Source organism: Tiliqua scincoides, chromosome 2 (assembly GCF_035046505.1).
Source record: "Tiliqua scincoides isolate rTilSci1 chromosome 2, rTilSci1.hap2, whole genome shotgun sequence".
Classification (NCBI taxonomy): domain Eukaryota; kingdom Metazoa; phylum Chordata; class Lepidosauria; order Squamata; family Scincidae; genus Tiliqua; species Tiliqua scincoides.
Genome location: NC_089822.1, coordinates 157,250,307 through 157,264,823, shown reverse-complemented (window position 1 = coordinate 157,264,823; position 14,517 = coordinate 157,250,307). Strand labels below are relative to the sequence as shown.

At 43.8% G+C, this 14,517-nt stretch overlaps 1 protein-coding gene and 1 pseudogene across 7 annotated transcripts in view; both read right to left on the bottom strand.

The window, feature by feature from the left end:
• Positions 1 to 8,142, bottom strand: part of ITGB4 (integrin subunit beta 4) — an 84,361-nt gene extending 76,219 nt beyond the window's left edge. For 5 of the 7 annotated variants that reach the window (XM_066618081.1, XM_066618084.1, XM_066618085.1 and 2 more), the window contains exon 1: positions 7,665 to 7,784. In XM_066618081.1, the coding sequence (XP_066474178.1) occupies positions 7,665 to 7,669 (5 nt within the window). In that variant the 5' untranslated portion in view covers positions 7,670 to 7,784. Of the gene's footprint in view, positions 1 to 7,547; positions 7,618 to 7,664; positions 7,785 to 7,923 lie in introns of those variants that run through there. The other 2 variants (XM_066618082.1, XM_066618083.1) reach the window with 2 other exon arrangements.
• LOC136642388 (5S ribosomal RNA) lies at positions 367 to 483 on the bottom strand (annotated as a pseudogene).
• Positions 8,143 to 14,517: the final 6,375 nt, after the last annotated feature.

The following is a 14,517-nucleotide window of genomic DNA, read 5'->3' as shown; positions in this document are numbered from 1 at the left end:
GTAGATGTCTTATCCTGTATTCACTAAAAGCCTTGAAGTCTTGCCAAAGGCTGTGCTGTTTTCTAAGCATTTAGCAAAAACTGCTTACATATTCTCTAGCTGTACTCTTCACTTACCTGTCTACTATTGCTTTAGAGCCAACTCTACAGACACCATACAGAACATGAAAAGACACATAAAGCCTGAGCGTCTCCCCCACTGGATACAGCAGCAGCAAGAGCACAAACCATAAGTCATTCATAAACCCATTTCTTGGTGCTTTTTGTAATCTTTCAGGTAACTTAAATATCTATTTCAAGGATTTAAAATCTAACACAGATGTGCCAGAATGGTTGGCAACCTTCAGTCTCGAAAGACTATGGTATAAGCCTACAGCACCCGGTATTCCCAGGTGGTCTCCCATCCAAGTACTAACCAGGTCTGACCCTGCTTAGCTTTTGAGATCAGACGAGATCAGGCATTTGCAGGGTAATGAAAGAAAAATAGATGGAACTTGATTTAGAGGGCAAGAGGAGGCTTGCCCAAGACAGGAAGATGTCCCCACACCTAAAAGCAGGAGATTATGATCTAAGAAAGACTTTACAGAAAACATGGACTTAGACCTCAATAATATCCATTGCCACCAGCGCTGATGCAGCCATGCCAAAATGGGGCACGCTGCATCCTATGGCATGTGTGGGGGGTCAACCCAAAGGTAAATGCTCTGGAGCAGGTCACCGGCTGTGGCAACAGGTCACCACAACAGGTCACCACTGCTACTATTTGCACTAGTGGCTCTAAAATGGCCACCAGCTGTGCACTGTCGAGTAAGATTGGGCTGTTAGAGAAGGAACTTGATGGAGGAATGCAGTTGTGAACATTTATGTACTTACTTGTTCAATACAAGTGGCCATTTAGTTGAAGCATACAATGTAAAGCAAACAGATACAATAAACTGAGATTTTAAAAAAACAACAATAAAATCAGAGTAGCAGCAACCCCTCCCCCACAGAAACTTCAAGGCTACTCTAAAGTATATTGGAATACGTAGCCTTCTCTCTGGTCACCACCACCTCACCTCAGTTGGAGGGTAAAGTGGCAGAGTCCTGAGGAGGACCTCAGATGAAGAACGAAGTGTTTTGTCAGGCTTGTATCATGTGGAAGAAGACAGTTCTTCAAGTGGCCAGGACCCAAGCTATTTAGAACTCAAAGTCTTCATCAACAACCAATGCTTTGAACTATGCCTGAATATGGAAAGGAAGACTGTTCCAGGCACATAGGCAGCATTTTAGAAGACAAGAAAACAGGAGTGAGAGATAGGAAGCAAGGAGCAGCACACGAGGACTAGAAAGTGGATTTTTTTTTTTAAGTCTGAAATAACTTGGGAAATACAGGAATGGATGTGGGAAGGCACAAACTACACAGTTTGTGGCAGGACTAAGGATATGGACTACCCCTTTTCCCAAGACAAAAACCAACTGGGCCCCACAGTCCCTCCTTTCACAAAAAAAGTTCAAGTTCAGCCAGAAGCCAGCTTCCCCCTCTAAACCTTCTGGAGTAGTAGCTGGGATTGACCCAGAGAATTTGCAAGAAGCAGGACCTGCCTGAGTTAACTTGTAAGGTATTAGAAGAAACTGTTTATAGACTGCCTGCTTAATCTTGGTCTCAACCTCCAGGTTGCCTGTGGGACAGAAAAAGCATTACTAGTCAAGGAGGGTGATATATTACAGTATACATTACGTCATTTGTATAGTTCTGTTTCTCCATCCTCTGCACAGGGTTGCATGAGAAGGGTGTATGTATACACAAGGGTATACATATACATGAGATGGGTATACATACTCTGCTGGTGCCTGAGTCCTTGGCCCCAGTGAAAGAGGGGTAGAAACAAAGGAAGGGTTAATGGATCAATAACCAAAATTACCCAACCAGGCCTCAGAGTTCAGCAGTGGGGAGGCAATTACCTTTCCCTTATTCCCTCCCTGGGCTTGCCCTAGCCCAAGGGGAACAAATACAGAGCAACCCTCAAGTAGCCTGTTTAGAGAGTTATCATTGCCCCTGAAAGCCTTATGAAGCCCTGGGCTCTCACCCACCTGGACTGTCGCTCTCCTATCCCCACCATCATCTCATCATCTCGTCCAACCTTGGGGTTAAAGGACCAGTATTGCCCTAGAGTAGGGCGGTCCTCTCCTGTGAGGAGCAGCCAAGCCTGCACCTTGATGTCCCAGGAGGAGTGGATGTGCAACCAGATGTTGGCTGTTTGGTGCTGATGCCTGCTCCCCCTGCCAGGTTTGTGATGGGGCAGCCAGAGTCCTCGAGACAATGGCACAAGTCCAGGAATTGATAAGTTCCATTGATATGTGTGGCACTTTACAATGTAAAAGAAGAAAAAAAAAGCTGTTCTGAGAAGCTTATGATAAACTTAAATGCAGGGGAGGCAATCAAAGGAGGAGAGAAAGATGGAAGCAAGAGTAACAGGGGTGAAATATGCAAGTCTATGCAATGAGGCTCAGTTTCTAGTAGATTTCCTTTCCTAAACTTTCAAATGAGGCTACCCTGAACAGACTTAGATGGAAAGTGATTCCAGGTTGCCATGACCTTTATTTATCTTCCTTGGTAACCATCATTTTAATGTGTTCTAAAATAGTGAGATCAGAATATACCTGAGGGCTCAGTCCTATCCAGCTTTCCAGCACTGATGCAGCCGTGCCAATGGGGTGTGCACTGCATCCTGCAGTGGGGGCGGGGGGCGGGCAGTCACAGAGCCTTCCTCAAGGTAAGGGAATTTTTTTCCCCCCTTACCTTCAGGTTGTGTTGCAGCTGCATTGGTGCTAGAAAGTTGGCTAGGACTGGGGCCTAATCAAAAAGTGTGCAAATGTTTCTCTTGAACAACTGAAGAGGAAGTTAGCCATTCACAGAATTATTTGCTTCCACTTATTAAAGGCAAACTTTGCCAGCATACTTTTAGTCCAGAGGTTCCTAAACTGGGGCATTGCAACACCCCAGCCAGGGAAGCTCTGTCTCTGCACCCTTAAGGGGCAGGGTGATTGTGATGGTGCTCCTGGGATCGCGCTGTCGGCAGGAAAAGAGGGTTATTTTTCAACTTACAGAGGGCAGCACCAGCCCTCTGGAGGGTGTGAGGAGTTTGCGGCCCCCTCTGCAGGGCTCTCTGCACCTCAGAAATGATGCAAACAGCAATTATGACCCACTTCCGTTGTGACACAAACCGGAAGTGGGTTACGATTGCTGTTTTCAGCATTTCTGAGGTGCGGGGAACCCTGCAGAGGGGGCCACGGGCTGCCTCCAGAGGGCTGGCGCTTCCCCTGGCAAACTGAAAAATAATCTTCTTTCTCTGATGATGGCACAATCCTGGGAGTGCAATCACCACTATTGCCTCGTCTCTACGCACGCTAACAGTGGCCCAAACTCTCCCAGAAAGTTTGGGAACCTCTGTTCTAATTAATAGGGAGGACAGAAGACGGGGTGGGTCAGAGGTGGCTTACTTTAAGGAACATCTGTTATTAGAACAGGGGTGCCCAACCTTTTTGGCAGGAGGGCCACATCATCTCTCTGACACTGTGCCAGGAAAAATAATTAATTTACAGTTAAAATTTGAATACACTTACATTAATGAATATATTAGAGATGGAGCTTATATGAATGAATGAAAGTCTCGCCATAGCTCAAGCTGTAAAAGACATTACACAAAGTAAGGCTGGTCTTTCCTTTGCTGCTGCTTCACAGACCTGAAACAGCAAGCAATGGAAGGAGCCCTCTGTCCACAGCTCATGGGAGAGGTCAAACAGTTGGCCCACACACTAAGAGTAGTCAAGTTGGGCCAGTGCGGGCTCCAGCAAGTCTCCAGAGGACTAGAGGCTCATTTGAGACTGGGGGCTCCCCACAGGCTGGATCAGGGGTCCTTGAGGGTTGCAAATGGCCCCTGGACCAGGGTTTGGGCACCCCTGTTCTAGAACCGCATATTCTCATTCTTGAGGTGGATAATTTTGCAGAATTTCAAATTAGATATGTGCGCACAAATACACATACAGAATGATACTTGCAAAGTTGTTAGATTTGGTGCCAAAGCAAAAAGCTTCATATTTTGCAGGTATAGTAAGTGCATGTTCACATATTAGGTGTAAAGTCAGTACACAGTTATAATGGGTACCATATAGTAAGAAAATGGTTACAGTTCACACATGTACGATAGTATCCCCTTCCTCCTCTTTCTTAATGGAGCCGCACGGCAGGAGGATGTAGGTGCATCCCAGGGAGTGCTTGCAGGAGCAGAAGTTTCTTGCAGGGAGAGAAGCCTGCACAAGGAAAGCTCTATAAATATTCCTGGGACCCACCCTAAACAGAGCTACAATAGCTTGATTGTGTCCCTGCAACCAAATGATCTTCCATCGCTTACACATTAAAGCTGGGGAAATGGTGTAAGTCAGCAATTAGAATATGGGGCTTGGTCTAAACTAGGCTGTCTCTCACAGCCAGAAAGGGAACCTGGAGCAAATTGCTCCCTTCTGTTCAGGAGGACTTCTACTGTTAGTTTCTACAAAGGTTTCTGTCAGATGCACTATCTACTATATCCGGGGTCTCCAAACGTTTTGACCACAGGGCTGCATGAAATATCTGGTGCAGTGCTGAGGGCTGGAAAAAAATTTAAATATAAAATGTAAATAAATAAATTAGAAATGGGACTTAGATGAATGAATAAATGAATGAGTGGGCTCATTTACTCAGCCTCTCTGGCCCTCAGAACACCCTCCAGATGCAAACAGAGCACAGCTCTGGTCTTGTTCAGTCGAGTGGGCCGGAGGCTTTCAGGGGACACGAGGCTGGCCACAGACCGGATAGAGGCTAGCTGTGGGCCACATTTGGCCCCGGGGCCAGGGTTTGGAGACCCCTGTACTATATTATTTTGAGTTGTTGCAATGTTTTCATTATAATCCACTTGCCTCTCCATTATTCCTTCTATTTTAGGAGGAGTTTTTAGGACACCACCTCCTCCCACTTTTGTTCTTCATTTGTAAAAGTCCTTGAACCAATTATCCTTCTCCTTTATATTGCTCTGGATACATACAAGACATATTTGAACATCTGCAAACACCTGGCAGGTGTTTGAACTTTTCCAGTCCCCTCCCCTATATCTCTTTTGAACTTTCCCTATGCCTCAGACAACCCCATGTTGTCCAAGGCACATTGCATTTAGAAAGTCCAGCTTGCTTTCTAAGAGGCTGAGAAGGCAAATCAGTAAAACTCAACAGCAAGGAAAACCTGTGTAGAATGATCCTAATGATGAGGGACCCTTGGCAGTCAAGATTCTTTCTTTCCATGATCACAGACACAGTGAAAAATCTGAATGCCATATACCAGAATCAATCTAACCCAGTGTTTCTCAACCAGTGGTACAGGTACAACCAGTGGTACTTGAGGTGGTACTTCCTGGCCCCCTGGACACCTGCCACCTGGCAGCAGGAACTGGAACGGGACACAACAAACAGTGGTAGGAGGCTCAGCTCAATGGGCAGAGCTTCAAAGCATGCTTCTCTGCTCTTGAAAAAGCCCTCCTGTCCACCCCTGAGCCTCTTACTGGTGTTTGTCGTGGTGCATCTGGCCTCCCAACCTGGATGATGTCATCACCAATTACTTCCGGTGGTACTTTGAATAGGTGGACCATGTGAAGCGGTATGACTGAGGACAAACCTTGAGAAACACTGATCTAACTCCATTGTTTCTTTTGATCTAAGCCCTGTCCTCTCTTTCCAGAACAGCCAGCTATTCTTTTGGCAGGTGCTTGGCCCTGTTGCAGCAGTCAACTCCCATGAAAAGCCTCTGACTAGCCATTCTGTCTGATATCTCTCTCCTTCCTTCCTTCCTTCCTTCCCACCATGTGATAAGAACACTCCCATGAATTGGCTTCCTATCATGAGTCAAGTCCAAGTGTACATGTTAACTAAAAAATACTTTTTGGCAGAGGTGTGCATAAGGGTTGCACAAAGTCCTATGTCAGAGACGTGCCACGCTGTGGTTAATGCACAGAGAGAGGTGTTGAGAGTCAGTCCTGCCTGGCAGGAGGAGGCCATATAAGTAAATGTGCATTGGTGTGTGTGTGTGTGGGGGGGGGGAGTACTCTCACAGATACTACACACAGAATGATTGTTGTTAAAGATTAAATGGGCCCATTATTTAAATACATAGAATCCATTTGTTTCAGCAAAATATTTTCTTATCCTGCACTAATAAAGTGTTGCAGTTATTCTGAGTTACAATCCATGGGGTTGCTGGTTTTTTTTAACATCAAGATTTAACACTGTTAAACCAAGAATAGGCATTGGATCTCTCCTGATGGACATCTAAAAAGGCACTCTAGCCTGGAAGCTCTGCTCCAAATCTTGGATGGGTGTGGACTGCAAGTTCAGCGGTGAAAGAAGAAAAGGTATTGTGTGCATGTTCAGACACTCTTTTATTGTCTATTATGTGTCTCAAGGCTGAGTGCTAACACTGAATCAGAGCTATAAGGTTGAGCTTTAGTGTGTTGGAGCAGACCTCTGAATTGCAATGCCTGTATATTTAATGCATTATTTTAGCCTTCCCCCCCCTTCCTGTTTTGTCACCTATCCTTCACACATCTACTTGCCACTCCACATCTATTGCATTTCCTGTATCAGAATGTATTTCACAGTAAGACAATCCTTTCTGAAACTTTTTCATGCACACATTGACTACCTTATTTCCTCCTCCATTCACCTTCTTTTCCTGACATGCTACAGCTACACCAAACTCTGAGATCAGAGCAAATATTTTGTTTTCACTTAAGTAGCAGTTACATCATGTTGTAATTTAAATATTCCCTGCCTTAGAGCCTAACTCAGTATAGATAGGAAGCAGCAGTGAGTGTCTGCAGCCCTTAGGTTGGATAACAAATTAATCATATTTCTGTCCAACATTGCATATAAACAACACTGGTCAAATGTGTACACCTTTGGGCTGGGCAGAAATGGATTAAAAACACAACTTTCTTCTGTCATCTCCTATGTGAGTTGTCAGCTTTTTACCGCAAGTGGTCTTTGCCTTTAACAAATTTAACTGCTGCATGACAACTGGAAACTAAACAGGTGAAGACTTTCTCATCATATCATATCACCATGCTAAGCTAGGCTTCACCTGTTTAATTTCTGCCTGATGCACAGTTGTTTAAAAGCCTAGGAATCTTGCCAGAAAAAAGTGTGAATCCTCTCCTCCAAGCATGGTTCACTTTTATTTGGCAGAAAGTGAGAGAGGCATCTTCAGAGCCTATAGAATCTTCAGAGCCTATAGAAATTTCCCTCTTGGTTTCATAATGAAAGTTGCACATCATTGCTGGTGATATGCATGTGCAAAGGAGTTGCATTTAGACACGGTTGTATGGTTATTTCTTTTAAAACAAACTAATCCCCAGAGGGGAAAAAATCCCAGCTCGAGTACATCAAACTGGCTGATCAACAACAAGAGGCAGCACATTGCAATGCTGAGAGTACACCCACTTTAAAAAATCATGACATACCCCTCATCTGCCTGGTGCCTACCTGCAAGAGAAGCATAACGCCTCACTGATCTTCTCTCCTGGTTAAGCGACAAGCCAAAAAAAGCCAAAATGAAACCAGCGCAGTGGCAGAGAACAGAAGCGAATTCAATCTACAAACCTCATTAGTGCTGGTCCTATTCAAAGTCCAAATCCTGTGCAACAATCCAAATAGCATTCACTCACACACCAAGCCAAGAAATTCCTCCGGAGGCAAAGGGGGGGGTGGAACTTCACTGCTTCGTTGCCATTTCCAAATGAAGGGTTGGTTTTCCCCGACTCCAGCTCCACTCCTTTCCTGCCTCCCTCCAACTTCTGATTTGTTTAGATGCCAAGTTGCAATCCTCAGGAAGGAAGAAGGGCTCATGAATGTGACATACCTTTGCAGGGATCCTGGTTCCTTCAGGTCAAATGTTGACTTCCACCTTTTCTGGTCTTTTTACTGCTGCTCTGGCTGGTTTTTAGAGCTCCCTCTGGCTGCCTTTCATTCACCAGGGGCATGTGGAAGGGTTGCGTAGCAGCAGTGGGAACAGCTCTCAGGCAAGTGAAGTGGGAAGACAGTTTTATTTTAGCGCAGGTGTGTGTGTGTGCGGAAAGGAGCGGCTATCCATGACTCAGGGTTGTCTGGCATTCCTATGAGCTGTGCACACCTGTATGGGCAAGAACCGTCTGGGCAGCCAAGCCTGCACTCCTTTCTTTTCCCCGAACATGCTTTAGTTAGAAAAAGACTCCCACCCACAGGAAAAAAAGGTTGACTGGTAGCTGAGACAGAGCCCAACCCAGTTGTACTTCATCAGCAAAGATTTGCTAAAGGGATTACTTGATAGATAGCCATGGAAGGGCAATAAAAAAAAAATCTGCTTCTCTTTAAGGTTCCGCAAGACACTGCTGAATGAATCCAGTTTTTCACTATTGCATCTACTGAAGTTATTTTGTAGCAGAAAGAACTTTTGCTGGATTGTTTTACTTCTGTTTTTCCACTCCTGTCTCTTTAGTTCTTTTCTTCCAAACTTCCTATGCTGTGGCAGCCGAGATAATACCATTATTGGAGTACTGGAGCCCAAATAACTTTGTGAGAAAAGATTGCTAGTTTCTGTAGTATCAACAACCCCAACTTTCTATTTCCTCCACCGTCAAACAAAAGCTTAATGACTGACATCCTCTGTTTGTGCCTCAAACAGGAGAAAGAACAATTGGACCCACCACAGCCCTGGATTTAGTATCTCCAGACTGAAATTACACCATCTAAAGCCCTAAATTGACAGGCCTGCTACAGCTAACATCCTGGTTACGAAAAGCATAGTCTTTCTTGTGTAATTGGTCAGTTTGGTTCCCATGTGCTTGGAGCCTACAGGACTGGCTTTCCATGTGAAGATCCAGGTTTGTAGGGGTGCTTCCAGATGCCCAGGTAGTAGCATGAGCCCTGAGCACCACTGCCCTGCTTAAGCTAGTGCACTAACTGCATCCTTTTCTGGATCAGTCAGACTTGGTTATGGATATCCATTCTTTGGTTACATTGAGACTGGATTATTGTGATGTGTTTCATGTGGGGCTGCCCTTGAAGACCATTCAGAAACATCAACTAGTGCATGGATCAATAAGTTTTGACCAGCACGTGGTGGTTTGACTGCATCACTCCACTACTATACCAACTTCATTGGTTGCCAATGCATTTCTGAGTGCAATTCAAGGTGTTGGCGATTTCCTTTAAAGCTCTAAATGCCTTAGGACCAAGGTACCTGAAGGACCCCTCCTCACTTGTAAAATAGCCCACCTTCTGAAGTCCGCTGGAGGGATACATCTGTGATTTCACCACTGGTTGGCAGTGGCCTGGGAAAGTGCCTTCTTAGTGGTGGTACCATGTGTATAGACTTCTTACCATCATAGAGCAGGTCATTGGCAGCTGAAAACTCATTTATTTCTTTTAGCTTTTGCGGATCAGTAACTTTTGTTTGAGGTTTTTGTTCTCTGCATTCTTCATGACTTGAGGTTTTTAATTATTTTTTATTACTTGATTATTTGATTGATTTTTGATTATTTTATTATTGCTCTTATGTTTTGTTGTACTGCACTGCTGCTATTCTTTGGCTGATTTTAATCCTTGTGGTAAGCTGCTCAGGGTGCCTCCTGATAGAGAGGGAAAAATACAGTAATATTTATTGAAGAGATAATTGTATAATAAAATTATCAAGTGCCTTTTTACAAGTGCCGCCGCCTAAGGAGGTACGTGGGGCGGCGGCAAGAAATAGGGCCTTCTCAGTAGTGGCACCAACGTTGTGGAACTCTCTTCCCCTTGACTTGAGAATGGCTCCCTCTCTGGAGACTTTTCGGCGAGGCCTGAAGACCTTGTTGTTTAATCAAGCCTTCTGACTTCATGGCGTTTTTAACATCTTTTATACATCTTTTAGTTGCTTTTTACAGGCTTGATTCCTCTAAGTACTGCTGTTTTATGCTCTTTTATTCTGACTCTTATCTGACTACTGTTTTTATGGGTTCTGCTAATGTGTTTTTTAATGTGTTTTTATCTGTTTGTGAAATTATGTTTTAATCTGTTTTATATGTTGTTAGCCGCCCTGGGTCCCTTTGGGGAGAAGGGCGGGATAGAAATAAAGTTTTATTATTTATTTATTTATTATTATTATTATAATAAAAGGGAAGGGATAAAAGAGTAAAATGCAGCAAAATAAACAGGCAGTTATTTAAAAGTACAGATCCAACCTTGTTATACACGGATTTGACTCAACACAAATGGCCACTGCAAATGAGAAGGAATGTGCCAATCCCTGGAAAAGGGGGAAAATGCATCCCTTTAAAATCACAGTTTTAAAAAACTGCTTCTCTTACTGTTGTAGACAGTCATGCAAGTGATCATTCCATTCTTCAGCTGAGCCAGGCAAAGGCAAGGGGTGCTTTGCATTTCTAATTGCCTCTCTACAACAGTCAGAAAAGCTGTTTTTTAAACCACAGTTGTAAAGGGACGCACTTTTTAATTTTTTAAAAATTGCTTTTATTTAACACATTTTATGGTATCAGCAGGGAGTCCCAGAATCAAACCCCTGCAATTGCTGAGGTATGGCCTTATTACATTCGGAGCAATGGAGGGACAAGAAACCTGGAGCTGGGTCTTTAAATCTATTTTTGTACGTTTTTTATCCACAGATTTTTTTTATCCACTAGGGGTTCTGGAACAGAACCTGTGAATAGTCTACAGGTGCGTCATGGGAGTTTGGAGCACAGTGGTCAGATCCTGTGTTCGTACATCAACCTACAACATGGAACTGAAACAGACAAGTCAAAGTACAGGGTGTCCACAAAAACACTCCCTGATTTCATGATGTTATGTTATCTAAACTAATTCAAATATATTGATAAACATGTTGTGAACCGATTCTCTAACAATAGTTATTTCAGAGAGGACAGTGTATGGCCCTTTCTTCTTTGAGGGAGGAACTGTTACTGGTCAAAGTTACCTGGAGATGCTGACCAATTGGATGTTTCCACAACTAGCTGCTGAGGGTGATGACTACCTTTTCCAGCAAGATGGTGCTCCGCCGCACTGGCATCTCACTGTCAGGAGATTTCTCAGTGAGCACCTGCCAAACAGATGGATTGGTCGTGCTGGATGAGATGATCAGGTGTTCTGCAAGTGGCCTGCGAGGTCACCGGACCTAACTGTTTGTGACTTCTTTCTTTGGGGGTACGTGAAGAGCACAGTTTACGTACCACCACTACCTGCAACCCTGGAGGAGCTGAAAATTTTGATCACTGAAGCAGTTTGCATGATAACTCCAGATATGCTGCAGAGTGTCTGGACCGAACTGGACTATCGCATCAATGTTTGCCGAGCAACCAGAGGGGCGCACATTGAGTGCCTTTAATGCTACCCTATACCACATGAAACTGAATGAAATCCTGCATCTGAAGCTAACTGTGAAAGATTATTACAATAAAGTTGCAGGTTATACCTGTTTGAAATCAGGAGTGTTTTTGTGGACACCCTGTATATAGAGAAGCTCTTAGGCCATTTCACCGTCTAGCAAGGAGTTGTTAGGCTTTGCCTTGAAATTTCAGCCAGACTTGTTGCCAGTCTGATATGGGTGTGGACACCCTGTATATAGAGAAGCTCTTAGGCCATTTCACCGTCTAACAAGGAGTCGTTAGGCTTTGCCTTGAAATTTCAGCCAGACTTGTTGCCAGCCAGAGGTGAATATGGTGGCATTCCTTTGCTGTACCTGGAGACTAATAAATTTCAGGTCCAAGACATTCCTTCTTTGCAGGCCAAGTACCTCCTTTTCAATGCACTGGAGTGAACGTTACTGAGACCTGCCCTTTTAAAAACAGAGAAACTGTACATGTGTGACAGTTAAGCCACAGAAAGACAAGCTTAGAGCAGATTATCTAGATAAATTTGATCTGGCAACCTTCAGCGACTCCACCTTAAAGCCAAAATGGTGCAGCTGGAGGCAACAGGTTTGTCCTCTTGCTGCTGATTCTGCTGTCTAGCTTTGAGAGCTGTGGTGTAGAGGAATTGTTTTAGCATGCTAAACCAATGAGAGGGATGTTACTTCTACAGGAAATACATAATCCACCCAGAAGCTGACAGAAGGCTCAAACTGAGGCATATTGACAATAACCAGCAGGAAAGAGGGAAATCACTTTAGTGTCTGCTGCTGTTACTGGGCTGCAAATAATATGGTGCAAGACTTGAAACATACACAGCAGTGGCATGGTATTTCTAGACTGTTTCCACTAATATTAGTAGTTGACAATAGAGCAAGTCCACACACAGAAAAATAACTGCTGTAATGGGGATGGGGGGGATGGATGAATAATGCATAATTATTTTCATGGCAGAATACTTGGGATTGATAGGTGGTTTCCCACCCAGTGTGATTATTTAGAAAGTGGGAAACAATGACATCTATGGAGAAGTAGATCAAGAATACCTGGGGTTGTATGCAAGTGGAGCCTGTTTATCTGAGGATTATACATCCACGGATCTGGCTCAACACAGGTCCCCAGGACTCACGTTGAGCCAGACTTGGCTCCACCTGAGCCCTCCGAAGGGCTTTCTGAAACCTGGAGGGACAGTGCGCATCTGCCTGCTGCCTCTCCAGGTTTCAGAAGGAGTAGCCTAGAGAGGCAAAAAAACATCCCTTCTGGTTACCCACAAGAAACTGGCACAGCTCCGGTCCCCTTTGGAGGGGTTAATGGGGCAAAGGTTGTGGATTTGCGTATCCACAAAATTCGGTATCAGCGGGGGGTCTGAGAACAGATCCCCCATGGATACCGAGGCCCCACTTGTAGTTATATTTTTGATAAAGTTAATAACCATTCTTATATTAAAGTGTCCAAAGTTAGGAATGAGATTTAAAAGCAGATACTAACATAAAATATTTGAAATGATGTCAATGATAATGTCACATAAAAATGATGAAGTCACAAAAAATAGCCAATGGTTGAAGAGCCTACTACAGTGAAGAATCAAAAAATACATAATTATGTCCCAATTCATATGAACAGCTCACAAAATGGAGTAAATTTGTATCGTGAATTGGCTTGCTCTCTCTCTCATAGTCAATTCCTCAACCATTCACTCTCTTTATGGGGACAGAGTAATTACAGGAGAGTCAACAGCAACTTCTGTGAGTAGACACTAACGGGAATCCAGAAATCTGTCCATACCATTTGCCATTGTGCCTTTTATAAAGGACTCATTTCATGTTTCCTTTTTCACATAAGTAGACCACTTGCATGAGCTGCTGTTCACATTCATTCACATCCGGTCAGTTTCAAGGCACATGAATCTGCTTTCAGGGGCCTTGTTATAAGGGGTGACACCACTTGGAGTTGAATGTTGAGTGGTTTTAAGAGCACAAAAACCTCTCCAGGAAACTAGCAAATGAAGTGAAGAAGCACTCCGAGTCAGTTTGTGGGACTGCGTTGTCTGAGGCTACACGGTATGATAGATCTTCGTAAAAGTACCTCTTGCAAATTTTGCAGAACAGGAGCAGAGGGAGGAGGGAAGAGACCCAGATCATGCCCTTCAAGCCTTTAAACTTTAGGTGTTTTTTTCTTAACTCCTTCATACTTTTATTTCTTCACATTTGTTATGATAAACAGGAGGGGGGAAATCAGCCCCACAGTACTATTATTATTTTTAATGCTTATGCCCAGCTTTTTTCTTTAGTTCAAAGCAGCTCAAACAAAACAACAGTTCTAAAACCAGAGTACGTGGAAGCCAATTAAAAAAATACTCGGCTCCACCCCAAAGGCAAATAACTGCCAAGTTCTACAGAGAACCAAGGGAAGCAAAAGATTAATGCACTCTCTGAAACACCTTCTTACAAGGAAAGGCTACAACATTTTGAGGTTTTTGGATTGGAACAATGAGAGGGGAAAACAACATGGTGTGGACAGAAGTTTTTCTCACTCTCTCCCCATACTAGAACCAGGGGTCATTCAATGAAACAGATTGGCAAGGGAGTTAGGATAGACAAACAACATGGTACTACACAGAGTACATTGTCTGTGAAGTTCATTGCCATGAGATGTGGTCAGAGGCACTAGCTTGGATGGCTTTGAAAAGGGATTGGGCAAATTCTTGGAGGACTATGGCTACTAGTCATGATTACTACATGTTTGCTGCAAGTTCAGTGGCAATATGCCTCTGAATTCCAGTTGGAGGGGAGCAAAGGCAGAAGTATTCCTTTCTTTCCTCCTTGTGGGCTTTCTAGTGGTGGACCACTGTGTGAAATAGAATGCTGGGCTAGATGGGCTTCTGGCCTGTTCCAGAATGGCTTTTCTTTCATAATGAACTTGGCTCATAATGGCTTTTCTTTCATAATGCTTGATGATGTCACTTTCAGTCATGATATCACTTCCGGTGGGTCCTGAACAATTCTCATTCTAAAAAGTGGGTTCCCATGCTAAGTGTGTGAGAACCACTGAGATATGGCATAAGAGTGTAGCAA